The sequence below is a fragment of the Cydia pomonella genome, chromosome 6 (assembly GCF_033807575.1).
Source record: "Cydia pomonella isolate Wapato2018A chromosome 6, ilCydPomo1, whole genome shotgun sequence".
Taxonomy (NCBI): Eukaryota; Metazoa; Arthropoda; class Insecta; order Lepidoptera; family Tortricidae; genus Cydia; species Cydia pomonella.
In genome coordinates this window covers 14,304,530-14,330,322 of record NC_084708.1, presented here as the reverse complement: position 1 = coordinate 14,330,322, position 25,793 = coordinate 14,304,530, and the positions used below count along the sequence as shown (strand labels likewise).

Here is a 25,793-nt window from a genome sequence, read left to right as displayed (position 1 = left end):
TTCTTAATTTACACTAGACGTGCCCCGCGCGGGGCTCCGTCGATATTGCTAACTGTACGCAATTTGGGTGATTGTGGATAAATTGTCTAATGGGAAAATCTACGCATGGAAAAATCATGCAAGGAATAAATAAGTCTAGTGTAAATTAAGAATAGTTAATTTGTCTAATGGGAAAATATGCGAATGGAAAAATCATGTTAGGAATAAATACGTCTGGTGTAAATTAAGAATAGGAAAAAATGCGACTGGAAATTACGCTACAAGGAAATAATGATTTTGGGAAAATGACCAAACCAGTCCCCTATCTTTCGCAAATAAATGACTTATGACTTATGACAAATAAATAAATTAACTGTGCTAATATTCCGTGAAACAGATAACCATTATCAGGTCTGAAATCCGAAGTCGGGTTCGTTTTGCTTGTGGATGTGATTGATTCTTAAATAGGTCAAATCGCTCGATGAATTGCCGCAATAATTATATCGATAGTCGCATGCGATCTGTTGTAAGGTGAGTAGAGCCCTTTAGCCGGCTGTCTGTCTCCTAGTGAGTATTATATTCTTTGGTCTGGCCCCTCTTTTGATTTTAAGATTATTAAAAATGAACGCAACTTAATATGGTTAGTTTGGTACTACGAACTGTATACCTGTGGTGTGTGAGTCAGTCATTATTTGTGTGTAATGTAATGGCGATTTGTGAACAGTAGTTTCTTCGGAATAATATTACATGTAATAACGAAAGTCATAAAATTATACGTGGTACATAAATACCGAGATTACCAATATGCGGTCTGTTGTAGAAATAGGGGCAAGTGTCCCTGCCTTTTTAGGAAAATTATGGAAACTGGTTAACGATACAGAAAACAATCACTTAATTTCCTGGAGCCCCGTAAGTTTTTAATACTTTCAGCTAACGAGACTTGCATGTTGTGATAAAACAAGTTAAATTGCTTAAAGGATGAAAGAGAGCCGGTAGAAGTATTCGACAATAACAACCTAAAAGAGTCGCAGGTTGACACTCCAAACATAAATAAATATAAAGTTAGACGTCACGTTTTATACCATGCTATCGGCTCCTGACACCAATTTGCACCGGCCAGTAGCATTTTTTTCTGTTACCTGTTCAGTGTAAGCAGAATGATCACATAATGAATTTAATGTTCTATTCATATGATATACTAGTGGCTCTGTGAGCTATAGACCTCGCGTTAAGCTAACAAAATTAAAAGTGTAAAAAACTTAGTTCCTTGAGTCATTATCACAGTGATTTCACAATGGTCTTAAGCACCATGGACACTGTTGAAACTTCAGTCCTTTATTTAAATCTTGCATTTTAAAATTTATCCAAAAACTGAATCATATTTAATCAATAGAATCTGGTTACAAAATTTCACCAGAATTGGTTAAGAATTTCGACCTGTAAAGGCGAACATCTGGACATACAAAAGTAAAATGTCACACTTCGGTCAATTAGTAAATAAAAACTTCTGCCTGCTGGTTACATTTAATTAATCTTCAAATTATAAAAAATGTGAAACTAATTTATTAACATATCTTAAATTTCAGGGAGGAAAAACATTTGTAATAAAGAACCAAGCTGACTTTGCTAGGGAATTACTTCCTTTGTATTACAAACACAACAATATGGCTAGTTTCATCAGACAATTGAATATGTATGGATTCCACAAAATCACATCTGTTGAAAATGGTGGACTTCGTTATGAAAAGGATGAAATTGAATTCTCACATCCCTGTTTCATGAGGGGTCATTCCTACTTACTAGAACACATAAAGAGAAAAATTGCCAATCCAAAGACAATAGTGACTAGTGGAGAGAGTGGTGAAAAAATACTACTAAAACCTGAATTAATGAATAAAGTATTGACTGATGTAAAACAAATGAAAGGGAAACAAGAGAACTTGGACGCTAAGTTTAGTGCAATGAAACAAGAGAATGAAGCTCTATGGAGGGAGGTGGCCATTCTTAGGCAGAAGCACATCAAACAGCAGCAGATAGTAAATAATGTAAGTCTGTGATTTAATCTATTTTATCTAATGATCTTGAAACTAATTTATGCTTTGTTTTTTCAGCTGATACAATTCCTGATGTCCCTAGTTCAACCAGCAAGAACAAACAATGCTAATAGTAATAATGTTGGTGTGAAGCGACCTTACCAGTTGATGATAAACAGTGCGGCACACAATTCTGCGGCAGACAGCTCCCACCCTGGACGGATAAAGAACATCAAGCTGGATAAAGACACATTACTAGATGATCTGAATGAAGAGAATTTGGTGAGCCATACTTTTGATAATAGTTGACTTGGTTGGTTGGTAATGGTTGTGCCATGCCAACAAGAAAGAAGTTACATATTTAGACTTGTATATAACTAAGGATAAACTTTTGTGTACTGAGTACAATATTCTTATTATCACTCCATAAGTATTTGTATATATGAGTTATATTTGTATTCAATGACAACCAAGTTGTTTGTTGCCATATAATACAAACACAGCTCAATTTGAGTCTAGTAGACCATGATCTGATAAATTTTTGAAATCGTTTTTCTAATAAGTATATGTATTAACAAGTATTGTGACTTTCAGGAGGATGGCCCCACAATCCATGAGCTGGCGCATGATGACATTTTGCATTCAGAGATTGCTCAAGATTCACTAGACCCTGCAAACTTTGTGACAATAGATGTGCCCTCAGATGCCAATGTCAACAATGACTATAGTCCTAACCCCTCAGGCTCTGTTCAATATGAAGTTACTATGGAAGACGGAGATGATTTAGATACAGGTACTTATATATTGACTCTTATACAAATTGTAATTGTACTTTAAAACTTTACTATTTTTTGCTATATATAATAATACTTATAAAACATTATTATTGTCCTCTGTACCCATGTAAACTTAATGGTAACATGTTTTTGATAATTGACACATTTGTCTCCCATTCTCAATTCAATACTCTTAAAATATTGCAGCATATCTAATACCTTCCCTCTGTATATTTTATAGATGGTGTCAGAGTCACATATCCAATAGCCAAAGCCAACAACCTATTACGGCCTCTGGATGTTCAACCAGTGGTGACATCACCGTCTCCCACTATGGTTAATCCAACATCACCATTGGATCAACCAATACTAGATCAAGTTTTCATTGATCCATCAACAATGACAACTACACAAAAAACAAAAAAGGTCCAAAGGAATATTGCTAAACCGACTAAGAAAATGACTTCTGGCAGCAGTTTTAACAACTTAAATCCTTCTGCGGATTTAAAATTACCAGCTGAAATTTTTGCTGATGAAGATTCAGTTGAAAATGGCATAGCAGCTGATGAACTCCTGCAGAGTGCACTACAAAGTGCTGCATTAGATGGTGGCATGTCTACTTCCAAAGACAAAATGTTTGGTGGAATCAACATCAAACTTGAAAAAGCAGAAAATTCCAAAACAACAAAGAAATCAAAGAAATCAAGTAAGGACAACAATACAAACCAGGTGAACCTAGCTGGCATTAAGACTGAGCTGCAAGACGACTTGGACTGGAATAACATGACTCTTGCTACCATGAACAACAACAGTGACGTTAATAGGTTTAACTCCGTGTAAGTATACTTACTGCTTATATTATCAGCTTCTTAAATAAAAGTGAAAATGTAGAAGAAACATAATCTTCTTTGGCTCAAATGGTTAAACACATACTTGTGCCACCCATGTAGGATATGAATTCTCAACTAATTATTATGTGGATGAATGTTGAATATCCACAGCCTTAAATGTATTGTGTACTTTTTATTTATAATTTGTGACTTCAATATCCAGGAATAGAAGAGATAACATCAGCAAAAATCTTGAGGAATATACTTCTGTCTTTGGAACAAATTCAAACAAGTATGTGTCATTATGATAATTATTCTGAATAACAATTGTCACTGGCGGTGGCCTACTATAAATATTTATTGAAAGTTCATTTGATATACTGCAATAAAATCATTTTATTCATCGTCTTTTTTGGTTTCTTTTTACTGAACGTAAACTTTAATAAGTATCTATAATAGACCATTGAAAAATGGCTTCCTGCTTTTAATTATTTCTATAGAATGGCAAATACTCACTAATAAATTAGGTATGCATAATATCTTAGGCCTAAAGCTCCACTTTGTTTTATTGACATAAAAACTACAATAGTTGTAAGTTGTAATAGACTAATATATAAGGGGGGAGATTGCTAACTGTTGTGGTTTAAATAATTATAACATGTCTTTTTTTAATATTTCAGGAATGATATTGACGATCATTTGGACTCCATGCAAACTGACATTGAATCACTAAGAGAGTTATTGCGGAGTGACAGTTATGCGTTGGACACAAACACTCTAATGGGGGTAAGACATTTTTACTTATACATATAATCATAATAGTTGTGTTCCTAACTATAGTAAATAGTTAAACCACTATAATCAGTAAGTAGATAATACTTAATTATTTGTCAGTAAATAATTTCCTGCATTTTTCTCCATATTACACTAAATAGCAGCGGTAAATAGAAGTCATGATGGTATTCGCAAAAAATGTTCCCAAAGGCAAGTGTTAATATTTGCGCGGATAGTTTAAAATGGTGGACTTTATAATATCACATCGTCAATAAGAGTTGTATGTATGAATATATAATTTTATTGTATGAATGTGTGCGTGATGTAAACATTGATGTTTGGCGGCGCGAGGTTGGCACCACCACGGCGGGTCACGTTGCAGGCAACGTGTAGAGACAGCATGGTATGCCGTGTGCCTCCACCGCACTCACACAGCCACTCGACCTACTACGTAACGTGTATAAATATAGCATCACTGCCATACCGACTACGCAATAGGTCCGCTCAATGTTACGTCACGCTGAGATTGAATGGCGGGACTTTTGAATTAAACTCAGATAAAAGTTGATCAACGGAAAAATAAGTTACTATTTTTTTTTTTACTATGTGTTTGTTGTCCATAGATTACTGATGCAAGGCTAGGATCTACGATGTCTTTCGCCATTCCCTCCGGTCAGCTGCCGTCACACGATTACGTAATAATAATAAACATAGCCATAACATTACATTCTTGTACATACTAGTTTCACATAGTTAATTGTCTCTATAGGAATTTATAATGCATAAATCATCCATCTTTCTTGTACATGTTTAGGTATTGTCAGAAAGAGATAGAAACTTTATCCAGGGTTGTCGCGAGTTGTTGGTAGTACGAGTATAATACTCGCGTTTTTTGCAACAGACTAATTTGGTAGTAATTGACTAGTAGAGAATGGCTGTGACATTATGATGATGACAAGAAATTGTAGTTTTATGACGAACTTGAACCATATTTTAACCTTTTGGACAGCAAGCGTCAAACGGAAATAATCTGCCCCTGATATTAATTTGCTTATTTCTTGTGAATTTCGTCCGAAATATCCGAGATTTTGTTTATACTTCCACATCTTGCTAAGATACACATAGCTCCGGTTTTATTTTTCTGTGAGTAGATCAAATAAAAATATGTAGATTGTTTAAGGGGCTGTCAACACCCAATGTCCTTGATATTTATGTTACATAAGCAGTTTTTAAGAAAAACTATTTGTTTGAGTAAAGCAAAAAAATATATGTCAATATTCATAATATTTCAAACACCGTGGCCGTACTCGATACATGATTGAACGAAATCGGATCGATAGAAAATAATTGCAATGATTGGCCTTAAAATCACCATTAAACGGTTCTATGTCTTCATTCTTTTGACGTATGGGTCTGCAATTAAAATGACAATTTCAAAATATTTATACCTAGACCGCTAATGAGTAATATTTAAAATTTAAATTATTTTCTTATTATTCCCTTTCCCAGGCCCTGTGACATGTGACAGTGCTATCTCATTTACTCTGATGAAAATAGACAGCGTGCGCGCTTTAAATATTGACAGCCTCTTAAACTTCTGTTTCAAAATCTTGTAGAACAATGAAAGTAAATCCAGCAATATACATACTTATAAAGTTACATATATAACGAACTTTTTGTGGTAATTCTGGTCATTAAATAAGGTTGTTGTTTCTGGGGTACGCCTTTCCGTCGACGCGTCTTTGGCAGTCAAAGGGTTTGTAGTTCTTGACTTAAATTCAACTTAAAGTAAGAAACTTAAATATAACGTGTTGTTTCAGCTCTTTGGCTCCGATGATCCATTCTACGGATTGTCTTATAACCCCGTGGACGAGCGAGCGAGACCATCAAACAGTGGTAAGCCTATCCATGCTAATTCCTTGCATGAAAGTTTGTCCCCAACTTTGTAGTGTTCGGGTGATGGTATGGATGTTCCAATGCAGAGATACGATGATTGACCCTAAGAACCAGTGGAAACCATGACTTTTTGTCCCCATGAACAACGTCAATAAGACACAAATTCGATATAGGCAAAATAAATTGATTCTTCGTTATTTTATACATTTATGTTAATTGTAGATACAACAAAACAGTATCCGATGCTTGATTTTGATTGGCTGATCCGTAACAGCGATGCCTCGCCCGCAAAGTAACCTGTACCTACATCCTTTCAAGAGTTAGTACAGCTGAACCCGACAGGGTTGGACGTTTGGTAAAGGGTTATTCTATGCTGGTTGCGGTCTGTGATACTGTCTCAGGACTTTTTGTGGCATGAAGGAACTCATACTACAATATTCTGTAAACCTAAAACTGCATATTATCAGAGATAAGTAGATAAATAAAGTGTAATTTCCATACATAGTTGCGTTCTTCATCCTTATTTTAGTCATCATGAGTTGCTTCATGTATGGCGAGCTGCCTTTCTCTCTATGAACTTAGTACACCTTATTTACCGCTAGTTCGTTATTGACTATATTGGATGGTCTTAATAGGTACATTTAATTTTCTACCTTGTCGTGATGAACATAAAGTCATTATTACAAGCATGTCTTTTGGGCGGTGTGTTGTAAATATACACTTCATTGTGATTATGTTCAGGTTTAAAATAAATGGATTCAAATATTAACTGTCACAAAATATTTGAAGATGGTTTTACATTGCAATTATGCGGAGGGCAAGCGTCAAGGGGATAGGGAAGGGAATAACTACCAGAACCTTACATAGTGACGCCACCTAAAACAATGAAAACAAACGCAATTTCGAATGGAAATTACAAGTATTTATGTTATTTATCTTTGATCCCACTAGTTTGTTGATCACATTCGTTGCGGCTACCAAGACACTGCAAGATGTTAATTGTAAAATGCTGGACAAATTAAACTATAATAATAATTTCACATGAATTAGTTGTAATTGCTGTAATGATGTCTTATTGTTAATTAAAGCAAAGAAGGTGAAAGGTGAGATATCGAATGTGAGCGGGGACGAGGGTCGTGCCCAGGACGCGTTTCCCGAGGACGATGGTACTCTAAACACTATATCAAGTAGTTTCCGATTGTGATTTGTTCATTAAAATTTGCCTGCACGTTGCCCCGCATTCTTTTGTTTTTGGTATCCGGGTGTTCAAAAACAGTAGGGATGCCATACAAAAGTTTTGTAATTTATAATTTTGGCGTGTTTGTAATATATTTGTATGATATCTTATCAATGACGTTCGTATCGTATTAATCATATTTTTAATGAATATTATTTTTAATAAGAGGAATAATAATAAAATAGGGTACACATTTAAAAATTCACCTATTGCTATAACAAAGATATTAAATTGACTTGCTATTATTAATAAATTTCCTTGATTTAATAAAATTTGTCGACAAGTAAATGAATTTAGATTTATACTAGGTAATATTTACATATATAACAACTTGTGACACCTTGTTACTGTATGTTTGAAAAAAAAAACATATTTTTGTGCTGGACTTGACCTTGAACAAATACGCATCGGTTACGTAATACATAAATTTGTATTCGACAAAATAAAAAAGCAAAACAAATTAAAATCAGCAAAACCTTTTGTATGGATAGTAACCTATGAGCGTTCATCATAAGGTCATAATCGGTATCGCATTGTGACTAGAAAAAAGGAGGTACATATAAAAAAAATTGAAACGAAGTTTCTTGAATTTTACGTTGTTTTCTTGTCAGAAGAAATTATTTCTACTTCTCCTAGTCATGATTGCATATTGATTCCGACGTTAAACAGTTGGCCTTGTTTTTGAAAAACCTGGTATAAATTAGTACCATCATTAGTAACTAAGTAAAACTTTTTGGTTACCAGTAATTAGTGGCATTCAATCTCGTGATCTAATGGAGTGGGTAGCTTAAGTAGATAGAGTTTACTTGCCTGTTATGTGTATATTTACAATCAAATAATTAGTTTATTTATAGTAGTTTGTGTGACTGCTACATAATAAAAGGCATTAAAATACACGAGTGTGGGTTTAAGAAATGAACGAAGTGAGTTTCTTAAAAAGATCACACGAGTGTTTTAATGCCTAATTATGTACAGTTACATACACTATTTTATCTACACACATATTATAAACTTTCTATGAAATATTCACTAACCCAAATTACAGCCTCCGTTAGGGCATCGTTGCCAAATCGTTGCTCTCTTGGCGGAACTCGCGGATATGTGGTGGCGTCACTGACATATTTTTATCGCTTATTTTACACGAAATTTTTGCTATAGTTACCTTAAAAACAACAAAACATATTCATTTTATACTTAAAACTAATTAAAAGATAAACTGTACGTCAAATGGCGGTAAATGAAAACTTTTTTCACGCATGTAGTTTTTAGGGTTCCGTAGCCAAATGGCAAAAAACGGAACCCTTATAGATTCGTCATGTCCGTCTGTCTGTCCGATTCTGTCACAGCCACTTTTTTCCGAAACTATAAAAGCTATACTGTTCAAACTTGGTAAGTAGATGTATTCTATGAACCGCATTATGATGTTTACACAAAAATAGAAAAAAAACAATAAATTTTGGGGGTTCCCCATACTTAGAACTGAAACTCAAAAAATCTTTTTTCATCAAACCCATACGTGTGGGATATCTATGGATAGGTCTTTAAAAATGATATTGAGGTTTTTAATATCATTTTTTTCTAAACTGAATAGTTTGCGCGAGAGACACTTCCAAAGTGAAAAAAAGTGTGTCCCCCCCCCTGTAACTTCTATAATAACGGAATGAAAAATCTAAAAAAAATATATGTTATACATTACCATGCAAACTTCCAACGAAAATTGGTTTGAACCAGATCTAGTAAGTAGTTTTTTTAATACGTCATAAATGGTACGGAACCCTTCATGGGCGAGTCCGACTCGCACTTGGCCGCTTTTTTTAAATTCAGAGACAAACTAGAGTCGGGGGCCTATTTTGGTATCATTTGATACAAACTAACATGCGAGATATGTCAAAATTGTATGCAATTGACATTTCATTTCGAACAAAAAGGCATCTCGACTGATATTAGAATAGAGGTCAAATCGAATTGCTTTTTTTTCAGAGATGTTTCAAATTTGAATGCATAACCAAATCGATTTTGATGTAGTTATGAAGCTATAATTACATTTTCACAGATAAGAAATTTATTGTAACAAAACAGTTTATCGTAATGTTGGCCATTATTTACGGATATTGAAGGCACCATAGAGGATTTATGATATGTGTGTAGATAAAATTACTAAATTATTATATTTAGGTGCAAGTATCTGTTGAGCGCACCTTTAACAGGAATCGGATCTGCATGTTATATGCTACTTCTATTATTGTCTTTGTGTAACGCAATATTTGTCACCCTCGTTATCTTTATCTTATCTTTTACGTACCTATATATTATTTGCTTTATATTTTTGGTTGATTTGAGATTTAGATTTAATGCTAGTGCTTTTTAGTAAAGAATGAAGTGAAATTGGTTTGTTTTTATAGCATTTTTTATTGATGATGTGGAAAAAAGACTGTACATGATATAATATCTTTCTTCCTCTTTTATACTGTAGGTACGGTATATTTGTTTTGCAAAAATGGCAGCTTGGACAGAAAATATTTTTGTAAATATGCAGTGCTTTAGATCGACTTTAGATAATGAATTAGAATAAACAAATGCATGAATGATATTATTTATAACTTTTATAAGATAGGTAATTAAGTTAATGATAAAATAGTCCCTCTTTTATCAATTAAATGAATTTGACACTGGAGGAGATGTACAAATAAATTTAGTACGTAGTAATTGATTTAGACGGGAACGCATGGAACGTTTTATTCCTTCATCATAGAACATCAGTTAAAGAATTTACTGGAAAAATACTCCAGACTCCATTTTAAGGTGAACGTCAGGCATCTCTTATTCATATTGATAACATATTATGTTATTTCAATGTCGATTTACCAAATTACTATCAAGTGAAAGTATCAAGTAGCGTCAAGTTTAGAGGAAAAGTATTGGATAGGTATTATTTCACTAACGCCACAGCAATACATTGAAAGTAAAAAAAAATTGCTCCTGTAATGGTAACATTTCGCTTTGCATTTTTGTCCAACATGAAGTTCAAAAGCCGATGTAAAATATGGTGGGATAAAATGCTTCAAACGCTTCTGCTTTTAACGTTCGTTGATCGAACTAAATACATCCACGGCTAGACAATCTCGGTCTTGGCATTTCATTGTGGTGTGGTTGTTAAATAATAAGTAATGTGTCTTGATGCATAAATTAGCATTTCACACTTGTATCTCATTGGTCTCATCCTTACGTTCGCTTCTAATTCAATCTCTATGCTATCATTTGCTGTATTGAACCACGACAAAATAGACTAACGAATATTTTTTTCTTGGGTAATTTCAGCTGAGGGGAATCAGCTTATGTCGTATACAGGGAATATTCCTTACTTTGAGGATATGAACCTAGAGTTGGCGAGCGATAACTCTCAAGAGGCGCCGGCGCCGCCAAGCCCGTCTAGCTACACGCTGAACACGCCTCAGGTGCAGCTGGGCTCGCCCGCCTTCCCGCAGAAACCATGAGCCCCCGCCACTCGGCGTCGCGTATACGTTATGAACGGTTGAAGAACGCAAACGTCGTCCTAAATTATAACTTAAGAGCCGTGAAACAATCGCTCCGTGGGAATTTGCTCGACGTTGACAACTACAGCGTAGGGGAAAGTCGCCCGAAGACTTCCAGGCCGAGGTATAAGGGTATGTTTACACGAGGCCTAGGTTACATTTGATAGCCGACAGCGCCATGTTATTTTAACACTGTGGCTATCGACTGTCGAATACGGCAGCAGACTACCCAGTGTCAACGCCCCTTTGCCAATGGGAAAAGGCTCAAGCTAATGTATGATGAACATAGTGATATGTCACAAGTGCGAAATGTATCTAATGCAATGTCGCACTACTGCGTGTGAGCCTTGCCGTGTCCTTTAATTTGTTTGTATATATACTTTATCTGATCGGCTAAGTGCAACACATAATAATGTATTTGGTCTTGTTTCCATGTAAATTTTGTACAGGTTAATATTTAAAAAATATGTTTTTTTGTTTTTGAAAATAGTGAAGCGCTGATGTTTAATATTTTATATTTGAGAATATCTGTTTCCTAACGAGTCAATATAATTATTATTGTTATTTAACTAATTCAATAATGATTAAATCATTCTATTGCATGTTTACCTACCTATTTTCGTTGAGGCCATGGTTGACCTTATTTAGTATGTCTTGCGTTGAGGCAAAGACTCCTCATTAAACAAAATGTACTACTACTTATAATTTTAAATATCTATACAATTCATACCTAAGTAATTAATTAATCTCAATGATTAAGTTATCATAGACCTAAGTTTGTCTAAATGTATCTCTGTCATCTTTTATGAATTCTATGTGGCTTGATGAAATGGAAAATGATACTATAATAACTTAACCGTGTAGTAGGGTGAAGTCATATTTTGTTTTTAAATGTAATATCTAGTTTAGCGTCGATTCGACCAATGTTTTTTTTATCCTAACTAACCATGTTAAAACTAAATTGGACTGACCTTCGAAACGTTGGTCGTATCTATACTAAGAAAACCCGAAAATCGTGGCATTTATACAACAAATATATGTGACCGCGGCCGGCAAAACGTCCCACTTTATCGCTTACCATAAGGACAAGATTTCCTTGTATGTTATGCGAATAGCCTAACAAGGCGTTGTTATGGCAAGCGACAAAGTGGGACGTTTTGCCCGTCACGGCCACTTATTCATATCCACATACCTACTGAAATGTATTAACTCGATGAACATCATCGATATGGCCTAACTTATTAATTCTGAAAACCTTACGTCATATTGTTCGTCTTTTTTTGGTTGACATTCAATTTACCATAAAAATAGGTATTCCCATCTTAATTGCTCCCGTTTCGAGCTCACAGCTTGAACTCGAACGGGGAGCACAACACAAGCAGATTTGCTACCTGCTGTTGCTACCAAAAGCAATCTACAAAAGTAATTAAAAGCGAGCAACTAACATACTTTTGAAATTAAATTTACAAGTTAGAAATGTGTCTACCGAATGACGCGGCTATGAGTAAATGATCACTGCTCTTTTGTTTGTACCTAAATGCAAAGTGCCTGTATATGTAAAATCACAGAGTGAACGGACTGTTTTACGTCGTTTCTTCCCTATCTATGATTGCAAAGAAGAGGCAAAAGTCATGCCTCTGCATTGGACAGCTGAACTTCTAGGCGCTATACACTGTATAGTATACAGTGCCATATATATATTGACAACTACAGTGGAACCAATTTTACGAACGTCATGTTTTGTCAGCCAGAACTACCGCGTAATATACAGCGACATATATGTACATTAGCTGTTATATTTCGGGCATGAATATTTCTTAGGTATACCTCTCCTACTAGTAATAAATCTTTAATGATGGTAATATAGAATCTGCCTTCAACCTAGTGCCTGCCCACCAAAAAGTAGAGAGACGTAATGTTGACCTACACAGGAAACATCGTAATATGAGGGTTGAACAATTTTTTGTTACTTAACCAAGCTTTTATATTTCCTAGTTTTACAGTGTGTTTAGAAAAAAACGTGACAATTTATGTCGCTGAAATGTTTTAAACTAGTTACAGCTCTTTACTCTTTGGTTCCTAATTACGTCACGCATTTACAATCACCTATTCCATGACTGAAATACTTTTTTGTTAAGTACTAAATTCATACACACAGTAGATAAGATGGCAACGATAATCTTAACTTTGGACACCTTGGGAACTAATGGTCCAATACGCTAGTGGTGTTAGTTTATCTATTGATGACACTCATGCAATTTATAAAAGCACTGGAGGTTGTACGTTAAACAAACTTTTAGAGGCAATAGAATATGACCTTTACCTATTACAATACACATATATGGTCTGTTTCTTCCTTCAGAGTATTTTCTTGAAATTAGGTATAAGTGGTAACTCTTAATATAGCTAAAGGTTTTTTCAAGACAAGAGTGACATATGAATAAAGGCAACCTCAAAGATATCTACGTGCAAGATCCAGTACTGTTATAACATTCTTGATAACACTAGAACTGAGAATACAAAAACCTTGCTATGTCTAAGTAATATAATAATATCAGTATCAATTATTTACTTGTAACAATTTGTAATGTATTATAATTGTGTAATTGTACAGGGTCTTATGCGAATGGCAGATGACAGTGACGTCATATTACAAATCCGAGATTAATTTATGATGCCACATTTATTTATTTATTGCTCATATAAGTAACGCAATGTTACAGTTAAACCGAGGCACTGTGAAACTATGAAATACTAATTAAACATTGGATGACATAATTATTTCTCTGTTTTTCAAGCAGATATAAGCATATTATAAAGACTGCCAATATCCATACAAATTACTGTTGCGGATGGTGCTACTAGTTGAGCATTACATTAAAAAAAACGTTGTGAGCTCCATGTCAGTTCCTTTATATATTATGTCGCATATTCGTTACCTCTATCACAACGCCATCGCATGATTCGTCGTAATATTTGGAATAGATAGTGCTGTGATAAAATTCAATTTCAAAACATTATACAAAATGGACAGAAACCTCGTTGGTGCTGCCATCTAATACAAAGTTTACTTACGCAATTTTGGATCGATAAGTCTTTATTATATAATCGTTTTTATTTCAAGTCATGATTGCCAGCTCAAGTTATTCGTGGTCGTCGGAATTTTGTTTAATGATGGCCTTAAACTGAAGTCCGTCCGAAGTTTACCAATTTGATGAAAAAATAACCCAGTTTGATTTTGAAATCAGTGAGACGTGAAAACCAGAGAAATTTGTTTCATGCGTCTTTTCGTAATGTAACTGTGTGATATGACGTTACTGCCTATGATATTTGAATTCTGGCAGTCTGGAACCATATTAGGTGTTAACAAATGCAGTTTGTGTAGTACACGAGCGATTGTCGCCTTAGTATCTTCGTCTATTTGTGATTTTAGGATATATTTGCTACTAACGCAATACAAATCTCTTGACATCCCTTTTACAGTCAATTTAGAGATATAAATGCATTAAAAGCGTAGATGTTTTTGTAGAGCACTGCACGCGGAGACTGATGCTGATAAAGGCGCGTTTACACTTCGAAAACTGCTGCTGCATGCAAAATTACTGTCCAGGCTAAGAATATGGTGTTATCTATATATCTATAGTCGAACGCGGCAGTGGAGCCAGTGTAAACGCGCCCTAATTAAGAACGTCTCACGCACCTTCAGCTATGGTGATGAACGCTGGTGAACTAGACCAGACTAGGTCAGATTATATAACGTAGATAATAATTTACCATTGTATAAAACATTTAATTTCATTATGAACAAAGTTTGGTAGAATAAAGTATGTAAGGATATAATATATATTTCGTTAAATTTATGTAAGTTATTTTTAATATTAGATTAATAAAAGGTTGAGATGAACAAGCGACTTTTATTTTACTCGTTTGCTTTGGTAGACTTTATAAATTTGTCTAAAACCCTCTCTAGCTAGACTGACACTTTCAATTGTATTGGCTTCCTTTCCTAACCACTTAGGGGCATGACACACTGCGTCCGATTCGCACATTGCTCCGACGTGCGAGAGGGACGTCGCTATAAAAGGCGCATAGCGTTGTCTCCCTCAAACCTCGGAGCGACGTGCAAATAGGACGCAGTGTGCCATGCCCCTTATAACACACCACACTTAACCTTTTGACCGCCACCGTCGGCTATGGCCGACATCTGAAATACTTGCCAAGGACGCCAACGACGGCTACAGCCGACAGTTTCGCTAATGCAATAGGGACTAACGCGCGACTCCGTAAAGTTCAATTTCGTTTAAATAATCGTGATCGCCTGCGTCCGGGGCACGGCAAATTCCTTCACTGTCTGGCGTTCAAGAGGTTAAAGTCTGGAACGAACCCGCCGCCAAAAAGCTGCTTCCATACAATCGAAGTTACGCTCTTATTTTAAAAATGAGATTTTGAAATAACATGAAACTTGGCACGAACATTTAAGTAAGTACATAATATATATTTGTTTGTACCGAGAACTGAGAAGAGGCTGCAAAGATTATTACTCTCGTGGAAGCATCAGTTGCAAAGGGGCGGTCTTGTGCCGAGTGTTCAAAAAACGCAGTTCATGGAGTACCCCTTCGTATGTCTAAGCACAGATCAGTGCGCACGAATTTAAATTCGTTCGCACTGATCAGTGCTTACACATACGAGGGGGTACATTGCCTCGAGCTAATTCTGGTTAACATAATATGTTTTCTCAGTAAGTGATTTATTATGTAAATCTTATGAGAATAAAATATCTTAAACCATAACTGACAGGAAGTAAAGAAATGCAACCAGTACAAATAACCTCGGAAGCATTGTGCACGATTTCGGTTCACTGGAGAACAACATTCAACACAGGATTGCTGCCGCCTGGTTAAAATGGAGAGAGGCAAAGAGCATATAATCACTACGTTTGAGAGAGGTAATGAGACTGGTGTGACCACCGACAATAAAATGCCGATAAAAATTAATGGCCTCGTTTATAAAAGACCACCATAAGGCCGGTTCTCACTTATGATAGTGAAATATGGCCAGCAAGAGAAGTGGATCGTCAAAGAATAAGGATCAACGTCAAATGACGTTCTAAAAGTTTTAATATTGTGTCGAAAGATGGCAGTAAATTTACTGAAGCTACAAAGTTTTCTTTGACAATCCACCTCTATTTCAAATTCTCTTTGATGGCCAGTAACTCGGTGACATGTCCAAGTCATCTATGTGGAAGAGATGAAGATGCCGAGGTGGATGTCAGGCGTCTCCAGGATTGATGATGATGTGTAATAAGAGACGTCGCCGATAACTAAGCTCCGTCGGCTGAGGTGGTTTGGGTATTGGGTATGAGTACGTTAGGCAACAGAGCCCTTACCAAGATTTTGCAAACTATGGCAGCGCCAGCGGTGGTGCAATGTTAGCGCCAAGGATTTAAACGCCTGTGGGTTAAGATTAAGATAGTTTATTATTCAAGTAGGCATATTACAATGCGCGTCACGCCTCTGACCCGAGAAGATTTGAATCCCCCCACTGAGGAGGGTATTCCAATATGAACCGGCAAGAAACTCGGCGGGATACATCTTTTCAAAACATTACATCTTATAATTAATATGCATTAAAGAAGAAAAAATACAATTATATTATTATAGAATTAATGAAATTACATACAGTAGGTGCTTTTCTTTATAGAAATTTGAATAGCTGAAAACGATGTCCAGGACAGGGATAGAGCGAATTGGTAAAAGAAAAGCAGGAAAGCGGACGCCGTCACAGTATACGAACGTTAGGAGGATGATGATGAATATATCTTTTCACCACACCAACTGGTAAAGGCCCTCTTGATTGTTCAAACACCAATGAAAAAGTTGCATTTTATCCTCATGTAATCTAAGGCTGTTGGGCTAAGTACGAGTAATCAGATGCAAATTTTGAGTTGTTTCCTTATGTTAGCTGGTAGAATTTACTTTTAAATGTCGACTTTGAATGATACAATATCAATATGATATGATAGGGGTGGGAGGGTTGTTAGGGTCGGTAACGCGCATGTAACTCTACTGGAGTTGCAGGCGTATATAGGCTACGGAGACTGCTTATCATCAGGCGGGCCGTATGCTTCTTTGCCACCGACGTAGTATATAAAAAAAAACATTTTTTTATTACGTTCATTTGGATTTGATTTAATTCGATTTTTTTGGTATTGGATAGTTAGTATTTTCCTCGCGTTGGTGTGGTGGAAAATTGTGTGTTTGAGTGAAAGGGGCAAAGTTTGTTTAAACCACTGCCTTGAAACCCGAGCAAGCGAAAGATTCCAAAATTGAACCACGAGTATCAATATTAGCAAGAGCGGTTATACATTAATTTTGCCCCCTTGTTAAACATAACCACTGTCGGGTATTCGTCGTTTTTGTTGCAAAATGTAATACTAAGAAAATAAAGCGAATAGAAGTTTTGTGAGTAAACCTCGCTTTTTTTTATAGGTCTCTATTACAATTTCTAGCAACGTACATATAATAGTAATAATACCAGTCTGAAAGGGCTAATTTATTCGCCTGATTCTGATATCTGATTAAATTTCCTGATCAAATCAGGCGGTGCGGACGTAAACGCCAATTTGGCTTGCATATTTCAACCGTCTATTATGAGTATTATGACCGATATCACCGATAAAATGGAGGCGCGCACGCAAGAATACCAATTTGTAACGATAGTATTCGCATATGGGGGCATTTTTAGGGTTCCGTAGCCAAATGGCAAAAAACGGAACCCTTATAGATTCGTCATGTCCGTCTGTCTGTCCGATTCTGTCACAGCCACTTTTTTCCGAAACTATAAAAGCTATACTGTTCAAACTTGGTAAGTAGATGTATTCTATGAACCGCATTATGATGTTTACACAAAAATAGAAAAAAAACAATAAATTTTGGGGGTTCCCCATACTTAGAACAGAAACTCAAAAAATCTTTTTTCATCAAACCCATACGTGTGGGGTATCTATAAAAATGATATTGAGGTTTCTAATATCATTTTTTTCTAAACTGAATAGTTTGCCCGAGAGACACTTCCAAAGTGGAAAAAAGTGTGTCCCCCCCCCCGTAACTTCTAAAATAACACAATGAAAAATCTAAAAAAAATATATGATATATATTGCCATGCAAACTTCCACCGAAAATTGGTTCGAACGAGATCTAGTAAGTGGTTTTTTTTTAATACGTCATAAAAATTTAAAGAAAAATTTTTTTTCATCAAACCCATACGTGTGGGGTATCTAAGGATAGGTCTTCAAAAATGATATTTAGGTTTCTAATATCATTTTTTTCTAAACTGAATAGTTTGCGCGAGAGACACTTCCAAAGTGAAAGATAGTGTGTCCCCCCCCCCTGTAACTTCTAAAATAACGGAATGAAAAATCTAAAAAAAATATATGACATACATTACCATGCAAACTTCCAACGAAAATTGGTTTGAACCAGATCTAGTAAGTAGTTTTTTTAATACGTCATAAATGGTACGGAACCCTTCATGGGCGAGTCCGACTCGCACTTGGCCGCTTTTTAAATTTAGATTGCTCAAACATTACCATAAATCTAAAATTGGTGATTAAATTGGAGATTGTCACCAATTTCTTTTCTGATCAAATCGGTCTATTTGATCATCCCGTCTGTACCGGGCCGGCCTCAAGAAAGAGGGCGAGACTTCGATTGTATGGCGGTAGTTAGGATGGTCCACCTGTCCAATTTCTTGGTCCAATGAGTATTTTGCTTAATGAGAGAGTGAGCCGTAATTAGGGAGTGCTCCCTGTACTCGTTTTCTATACAAATACAGTACAGGAACCGGGAACTCCCGGTTCTCGCCATAAAAACTCAGTACCGGGAGAATTCTGTACCTACACGTAATGCACATTGGACAGGTGCAATACCATCCTTAGCTTCGTGTGGATCGTCACACGTCAGTCGTCATTGTCTATTCATTACAAAATCTATTTAGCGATCATTGGTGGAATGCTCAGTGTCAGTATCTGTATGGAACAAAAATACCTAAAACCGAATAATTCGTACATGGGATGAATTTTGTGGATAAGGTTCAGGTATACAATGACGGAGGTAATATTTAATAAATAATTTATTGCACTAAACTAAAGATTAATTAGTATTATGCAGAATTTGTACTAAGTACTTACCTATTAAATTAATGTTAAATTATCACAGCTATTCTACAATTTCCTTTGAGGAGTTAGTTTAATCCAATATCTTTTGAATAACATTCCATTAATAAGTAGTATCATACTACTATACTCGTAGTTGAGGTTGCAACCTCCCCGCAACACCTGATTTTACCCGACACTGCAACAATCATCTGCTATAGATGTGGTGGCCAATTCTTCTTTTTTACTACTATAGTTACCCACATGATGTAACTAGGGTAATTGCGACTATGGGAAAGATTTATGCTTTCTTAACCCTTTTCCATGCCTGTTAAGAAATACAATGGTATAGTTCGTGTCATCCACGATGTCGCGCCGATTTGTCAAATTTAACCTTTAAAAACATGACAATACGAGTCAAGGCACGCGTCTTCGATAATGACACGATCTATACCTGAGTATAAAGAGTAACTCTTAATTTTCTGGAGAATGCGCTCGTAGTCCATGATCACAATTATCCCGGTTGACCTTCAATTAGTGTTGGCAAATTAAAAGTACAAACATACAGCTATTACAAAAAAACAGCGGTTAGCACTTGCTGCCAAGGATATTCATCTCATAATTTTCACATATCATTTATTAAGGGAATTCCGCACCGAAAATGTTAATTAGATTAATATAATTAATGTACAACGGAATGCAGTATGCACAGTCGTCATTATATCGGGGCGGTCAAGATGCTCCAAAACATCTAATATTGCGCTTTAAAGTCTGATACAGTTTTTGAGTTTTTATTCAGATAATTTTTAACACCTTGGCCGATCCGATGCCCATATCTGATGGCGATTGTAAGTAGATTCTCATACCATACACTTTCTTGGAATACAAATACATACATCAAATATGCATGTCACTCACGCTTATAGGGACCGTGCGCGTTGGAGGGTCCGCCATCTTGTGGGCTACATCGGAACAATAAACATCAAATTTACGCCTCGCAACAAAAATCTGACGGCTCCCGTGCTGCCTCCTACAGTTCATGCACGCTCCCTATCCTGTTCGAGCGCTTTTCAAAGGCTTCTATAATACAACATGAAGTAATGACAATCTAACACCTCCGATTTGGCCAGATAGCGGCGTCGTTGGCTGGAGTGCTCTTCTTAAATTGAATAACTTTTTTAGGTTAGTACGCAGTCAGTCAGTGCGTCACAAGCGTGAAGGCGGGCATGAGCTAATGTAGTTTTCACACCATCTGTTCGACAATGCCAACGATTATATTATCATGCAAACCTTACCAAAAGCTACGGCCCGATTCGAAGAATGAAATACGATAACGATAAGTTCTCATTTAGATATCGTTTATGTGTCGTATAATTGACAGAAGCAGCTCGATTCGGGCAACCAATGTCACTTTGACGTTAGAAATATTGTAGATAGATATTATTGGGATCACAGCGGAATCGAAATAAACGTCAATTGACATGTTGTTTAGTTATCGATCTTTTAAAGATCTTAAACGTGTCTTAATCATTCTTCGAATCGGGCCGTTAATCATTATAGCCCTTGGCTTTAGCTGGGTAGTAATATTGTATTGAATTTCATTATAACCCACCGGGTTATAATGTGATTTCACTTCTCATAGTTCTGTTATGTTTTTAAAGTCTAATATCGTGAAGCCCATACTGTATAATCTACTATTATTTTTTATTTAAGTATAAAAGTAGTAAAGTGCTAAATTGCCTTAAACTAGACAAGTCGGTGGGCATGGGCATCGAGTCCTGTGTTCACATTACCTTGCCTTTGTTTATGCTAGGCATAGTATGTAAAAATCCTTTCCTAAGAAAATAAAATGTCCGGAAAACAGTAGAGGGCGCATAATACTTAGTACATTGTGCAACAAGGGGGGTAAGTGAGATTTTGCAAATGAGGTCTTTAGATGCACGACAGCAGTAGACTGGAGTACATTAAAGACTCGAGTTTGCAATATTCTTACTCCCAGAGCTACACATAATGTTTTTCATCACACTGTCAAAGAAAAAACTAAATTTTAAGCGAAACAATGTTTAAATACGGTGACATTTCAAACATTCGTCCGCCATATTGTCATTCATGACAGGTAAGGCATCGAACGAAATAAAAATATTTGAAACGGCTATAAAATTAATCAATTTTTTTTAAACATAAACCATTAAAAATAAATTATAAAAACTCCCTCAGGAAATATAGTTTTTTTTTCCCTGGAACAATATATGCCTTTGTCCTTCAGTATACTTGCATGAAATCAGATCTTTTTCAAGCAAGTGTGATGAAAATTACACTACGCATAAAGTGGAAAGATATCAGATTGTTAATTTTTTTCGTTGTAAGTATGAAGTAAATAATAGAAAATGTTTTGTTAAAGGCAATGAAAATTTCAACTAGGTACCTTCTATCTAAATTTAGGACAACAAGCGAAAATTTTGGGATTGCGCGGTCCCGATCCCGCCCATGATGCCAGCGGTCAATGCCACTGTGCGAGCGGGACAGCAATGTAATTATCCGCGTGCGATAGAGATAGGAACAAGCGGGTCAATGTAAGAAATTCTTAGTGCTTAGCATCCTTACTTTACCTACATATTACGATTGTTGTCAGAAATACAGCGGATACTAAACTTTGGCTTCGATACGAACAAAGTCCCAAAAATATGTATACACGACCTTATTGCCCTGCCCATATATTAAGTTGTATACATATTTTTGGCACTTTGTGGTTCGTATCTATATTTTCAGACGTGACCGTATTAGGCTCCTAAAAAGCGACTTACCTATTTAAAGTTCATCTTTATTGTTATCGTTTCAAAAGTATAAAAACATCAACGATGTTTTTGCTTATTTGCTTTATGATTATAAAAGAGCTATTTGCTTGCTTGCTTATTTGCTTTATATTAATGTAAACGAAATTTTCTCATGAGTGCCGGCAAAAATGCTGCCGCTGGAGATCTTTGTTTGACACCGTCGACCACGTAGGGCCCTGGTTTGGTCATGAGCACCGTGTGAAGCGTGGGCATGTTGCTGCCGATCAGACAGGCAAGCTCGGGGGACACGTTGCGACAGCCCTGCACGTCCAAAAACTTCAGTTTTCTACAATACGTCTGTACTGACTCCAGTGTTTTATCCGTCAGTTGATTGCAACCCTGGAATGAATAAAAAAAGCTTTTAAAAATGTGTCTACGTGTGTAAATCGCATGGTAGGTATTTGAGTTTATAATGATATAATATAAATATATGCTTGTAACACTTGCAATCATATGAATTAATCGGCCACTAAAATTAAAGTTTTTATTTGTCATAGTTCCCAATACTTAGTCCAAAACTGTGGGAGACTATGGCGCTCCTACTCCTATACTTGTAGTTATATAACATTGTGTGACACGGACAACATAATAGAACATATATCATGTCCACCATTCATTTATTCAAGGTGTGTTCGGGTAATTACGACACTTAAGATTGTCGGAAAATTCCAAAAGTGAACTCTAACCTGATGGAATTATGGATGATTTTCATAATTCACCTGACATTCTTAACACATTCACTGCCTGGAACCCACCTGGTGGGCGCTCGTGAACTTTGTTCAGATGCCGGCAGCGGCAGGGATCGGAAACCGGTATTTTTTGTATGGGAACGAAAACGGTATTTTTTCGTTCTTTGTTAATTACTTCATTTCTAATTATCAGAAAACACAACTGAGTCCTACATTTAGAGTAAAAAATAAACCGAAATATATGGTTATATCGAAGTTTTTGCAAAAAACCGGTTCCGATCCCTGGATGCCGGACAACCCGCTGGGCGGGTTGTTTTGTACGCAGCTATAGACCACCGGTTTCTGGGGTAGTGCGGCGTTTTTTGTCTGGCAGTGAATGTGTTAAGTATAATATAATAGGCAATAAGTAGTTGTAAATACCAACACGATACGCTAGATATCAACGATCAATTCTTTATCCTGTTAACTTTCCATTTTTACGCACAAAGCAATTAAATACGAACGATAATCAATAAGGTATAAGGGTGTACAAGAGCGGAAAATCTATATAACATGATCGTTGACCTCAAAAATGGATCACCCAAGAAAAATTACATTAATGATCATAATGAATAAAATCATATACCTTCAGTTCTAAAGTCTGGAGCCTATGTAATCCTTTAACAATTTCTGTTACTGCTTCATCCCTTAAATTGTAGCAATCAATCAAATTGAAGTGTTCAATACTGGGACAGTTTTCAACTAGATGAACTATTCCTTCATAGGTAATCTGCTGACATCTACTCAGATTCAAAATAAATAGTTCTTTAAAGTTAAAGGCGTAAGTAAGGCTGACATCTGTAATCCTGTTACATGCACTGATATCCAATACTTGTAGATTTTTCAATCGAGCCAAAGAGTAGCCTGTGAAAGTATTTGTATTAATTTTTTCACACATTCTCATAACATCCAATTTTCTTTTAGCATCTCGGACTATCTCTTCTTCAGCCCTGGATCCAAGCGAAATTCTCTGATGTGTACTGCTGTTATCATAACTAGACATTATAGGTCCATCGTTTTCTCCCTCTACCTCCAATTTTCCCATGCCAGTCAATCCAGCATCTGACACTTTATCACAGTAACTCATTTTTAAACTTTGCAACAATACCTGATTTTTAAATATCACCTGAATTGATGTATCAGTAACTGCATTGAAACAGTAACTTATATCCAACGAACGCAGATTAGGTAATTTTTCCAAAATCATAATCAGTCCAGTCTGATCTAAATTTAATGAATGTATATCCAAATCTTCTAATAAAATATTATCTTCAGGACAGATACCTTTGCTCAATCCATCTTTGGTTATCAATTCACATTCAGACACATTTAATGACTTCAGTTTCTTTAACCGATGCAGTTCCATGACTCCTAGGTCTGTGACTGCTCGGCATCTCTGCACATTAAGGTACTCTAAGTTCACTAGATTCTTGCAGATATGAACCAGTGACTGATCTGTGACTCTGCTACATAAGCTTACATCCAGCTCTCTTAAGGAAGTTTGATGAGATGTTAGGGCTAGGATTCCAGTGTTTGTGAGCTGATCACATGATCGCACTTCAAGTAATTGTAGCTTAAGACCAGGGGTCTCTGCAAGAGATTTTAGAGCTGCTCCATCAATAAGAGTATTAGAAAATAGAAGTTTTTTGATATTTCTTGCTTTAGAGGTAATAAATTGATGTACAAAGTAAAAGGTTAGTACACTTTCAGACGGATTCAGGGTTATATCTGTCCCAGCTGAGTAAAATTTTTTGACCAAGCCCAAATGGAATTGAAGAGAGCATGCCGATAGATTGAGCTCTTCTAGCCTTGGTGCTGCCATGACAAATCTGTTAAACAGAGCATCGGTAAGGTACTGATTACCACACAAGCTGAGAACTTTCAGATTTTCTAGATTCTCTGCCAAGAGTCCTTCAGTCTTTCCTTCTAACAGTCTCCCAGACATAAATAGCTCTCTACAACTTTGGATGGTCAATGATTCAAGATTTGTACATTTTTGCAAAATGTGTACAAACACTTTTTCACAAATATCACAGTTTCTTAGAGTGAGGCTTAAAATATAATCTCCCATTCTGTCCCAGAATCCCAGTAATTTATTTGATATTTCAACTTCATTGAATAAATAATTATGATATATTGTAGAAGAATCTTCATAAATTTGTAATAAAGATGTATCTTCACTGAACACAGTTTTGTATAAAATAACTAATTTGTTTTTTAGAAAACAATGGGCATTTGCAGCGAGATACCACGCGCGGCATGTTTCACTGGCAGCCTTTCTATCAGATTTTGGTAAGTATTTAAAAATGTAGACTAATACCTGAAATATGAATAAAACATATCTTTTTAAATATGATTTCATGTAAATAAAAGTATCATATTTTCTAAAAGGCTGACATATTTAAAAAATCGATTAAATAATAATAAAAACATATTATTTATAAATAAAATTATAACAGCATAAAATACTAGTGTTCTTTCATATCTAAAATAGAGGGAGTTTGTGTATTTTTTTCTATTGTTATACTGGTCATATCAAACAAAGAAAACAAAGATTATCACCAAGATAAAGCGAGTTCTGTTTAGGTAATCAGATCACGTGAAAAAACTTAATATGCAAGGTAACAAAGGACTTGGCTAAATGCATGGTGTCATGGGATTATACTACTTTTTTGAGTGTAATGATTACTCACTTCGAAGGGCAAATCCATTATTTACAGCTCGGGATTAACACTGGAATTTTTATAGCTAAAATAGCGGTATAAAAGTTAACTGTTTTCCTGCACATATGATCATTGATTTACTTCCGTCATTCTCGGCGAACTTGTTTTGACATCTGTGACATTGACTTTCCATAGGCGTGTTTTTCTCTTTATCACGTTATGATTATGACGTTTCATGTTATGTAAACCTTACATTACTCTTTGATGAAAACGTAATAAAATAAACACTACATTCGTAAATTCTAGAGCATTTTGGGCAATTTTGGGTCAAAAAATATTTTTATGTGGAGTCTGTTCG

At 35.8% G+C, this 25,793-nt stretch overlaps 2 protein-coding genes across 11 annotated transcripts; one reads left to right on the top strand and one right to left on the bottom strand.

Annotated features, from left to right (window-relative positions):
* The first annotated feature begins 655 nt into the window (after nucleotides 1-655).
* LOC133519049 (heat shock factor protein) lies at nucleotides 656-14,966 on the top strand. 10 transcript variants are annotated; one of them, XR_009799573.1, is made up of 11 exons: nucleotides 656-888; nucleotides 1,566-2,024; nucleotides 2,091-2,294; nucleotides 2,607-2,805; nucleotides 3,030-3,624; nucleotides 3,842-3,910; nucleotides 4,299-4,404; nucleotides 5,016-5,087; nucleotides 6,213-6,288; nucleotides 6,511-6,643; nucleotides 10,844-10,974. XR_009799573.1 is itself a non-coding variant. In XM_061852923.1 (11 exons), the coding sequence occupies exons 1-11, from the start codon at nucleotides 784-786 to the stop codon at nucleotides 11,017-11,019; spliced, it is 2,139 nt and encodes a 712-aa protein (XP_061708907.1). In that variant the 5' UTR covers nucleotides 656-783; the 3' UTR covers nucleotides 11,020-14,966. The 10 variants fall into 10 exon arrangements, 9 of the variants coding, with proteins under 9 accessions (XP_061708907.1, XP_061708914.1, XP_061708908.1 ...); XM_061852923.1 differs by lacking the exon at nucleotides 6,511-6,643 and adding an exon at nucleotides 7,377-7,454 and having other exon boundaries at nucleotides 10,844-14,966; XM_061852930.1 differs by having other exon boundaries at nucleotides 6,511-6,607; nucleotides 10,844-10,970.
* A 7,168-nt stretch (nucleotides 14,967-22,134) lies between these two features.
* On the bottom strand, nucleotides 22,135-25,618 carry LOC133519047 (F-box/LRR-repeat protein 14-like). The gene is made up of 3 exons (XM_061852920.1): nucleotides 25,466-25,618; nucleotides 23,359-25,092; nucleotides 22,135-22,383 (listed from the first exon to the last, which is right to left on the bottom strand). Exons 1-3 carry the CDS (start codon nucleotides 25,481-25,483, stop codon nucleotides 22,135-22,137), a joined length of 2,001 nt encoding a protein of 666 aa, XP_061708904.1. The 5' UTR covers nucleotides 25,484-25,618.
* Nucleotides 25,619-25,793: the final 175 nt, after the last annotated feature.

Excerpts from the sequence above, each read along its gene's own strand:
- LOC133519049 (XM_061852923.1), top strand. The coding sequence starts at position 784 with ATGCGGTCTGTTGTAGAAATAGGGGCAAGTGTCCCTGCCTTTTTAGGA. Across the intron at positions 889-1,565 it reads ACTTAATTTCCTGGAGCCCC|GGAGGAAAAACATTTGTAAT; the intron begins GTAAGTTTTTAA and ends CTTAAATTTCAG. Across the intron at positions 4,405-5,015 it reads ACACAAACACTCTAATGGGG|ATTACTGATGCAAGGCTAGG; the intron begins GTAAGACATTTT and ends TGTTGTCCATAG.
- LOC133519047 (XM_061852920.1), bottom strand. Across the intron at positions 22,384-23,358 it reads TCCAGACTTTAGAACTGAAG|GGTTGCAATCAACTGACGGA; the intron begins GTATATGATTTT and ends TATTCATTCCAG.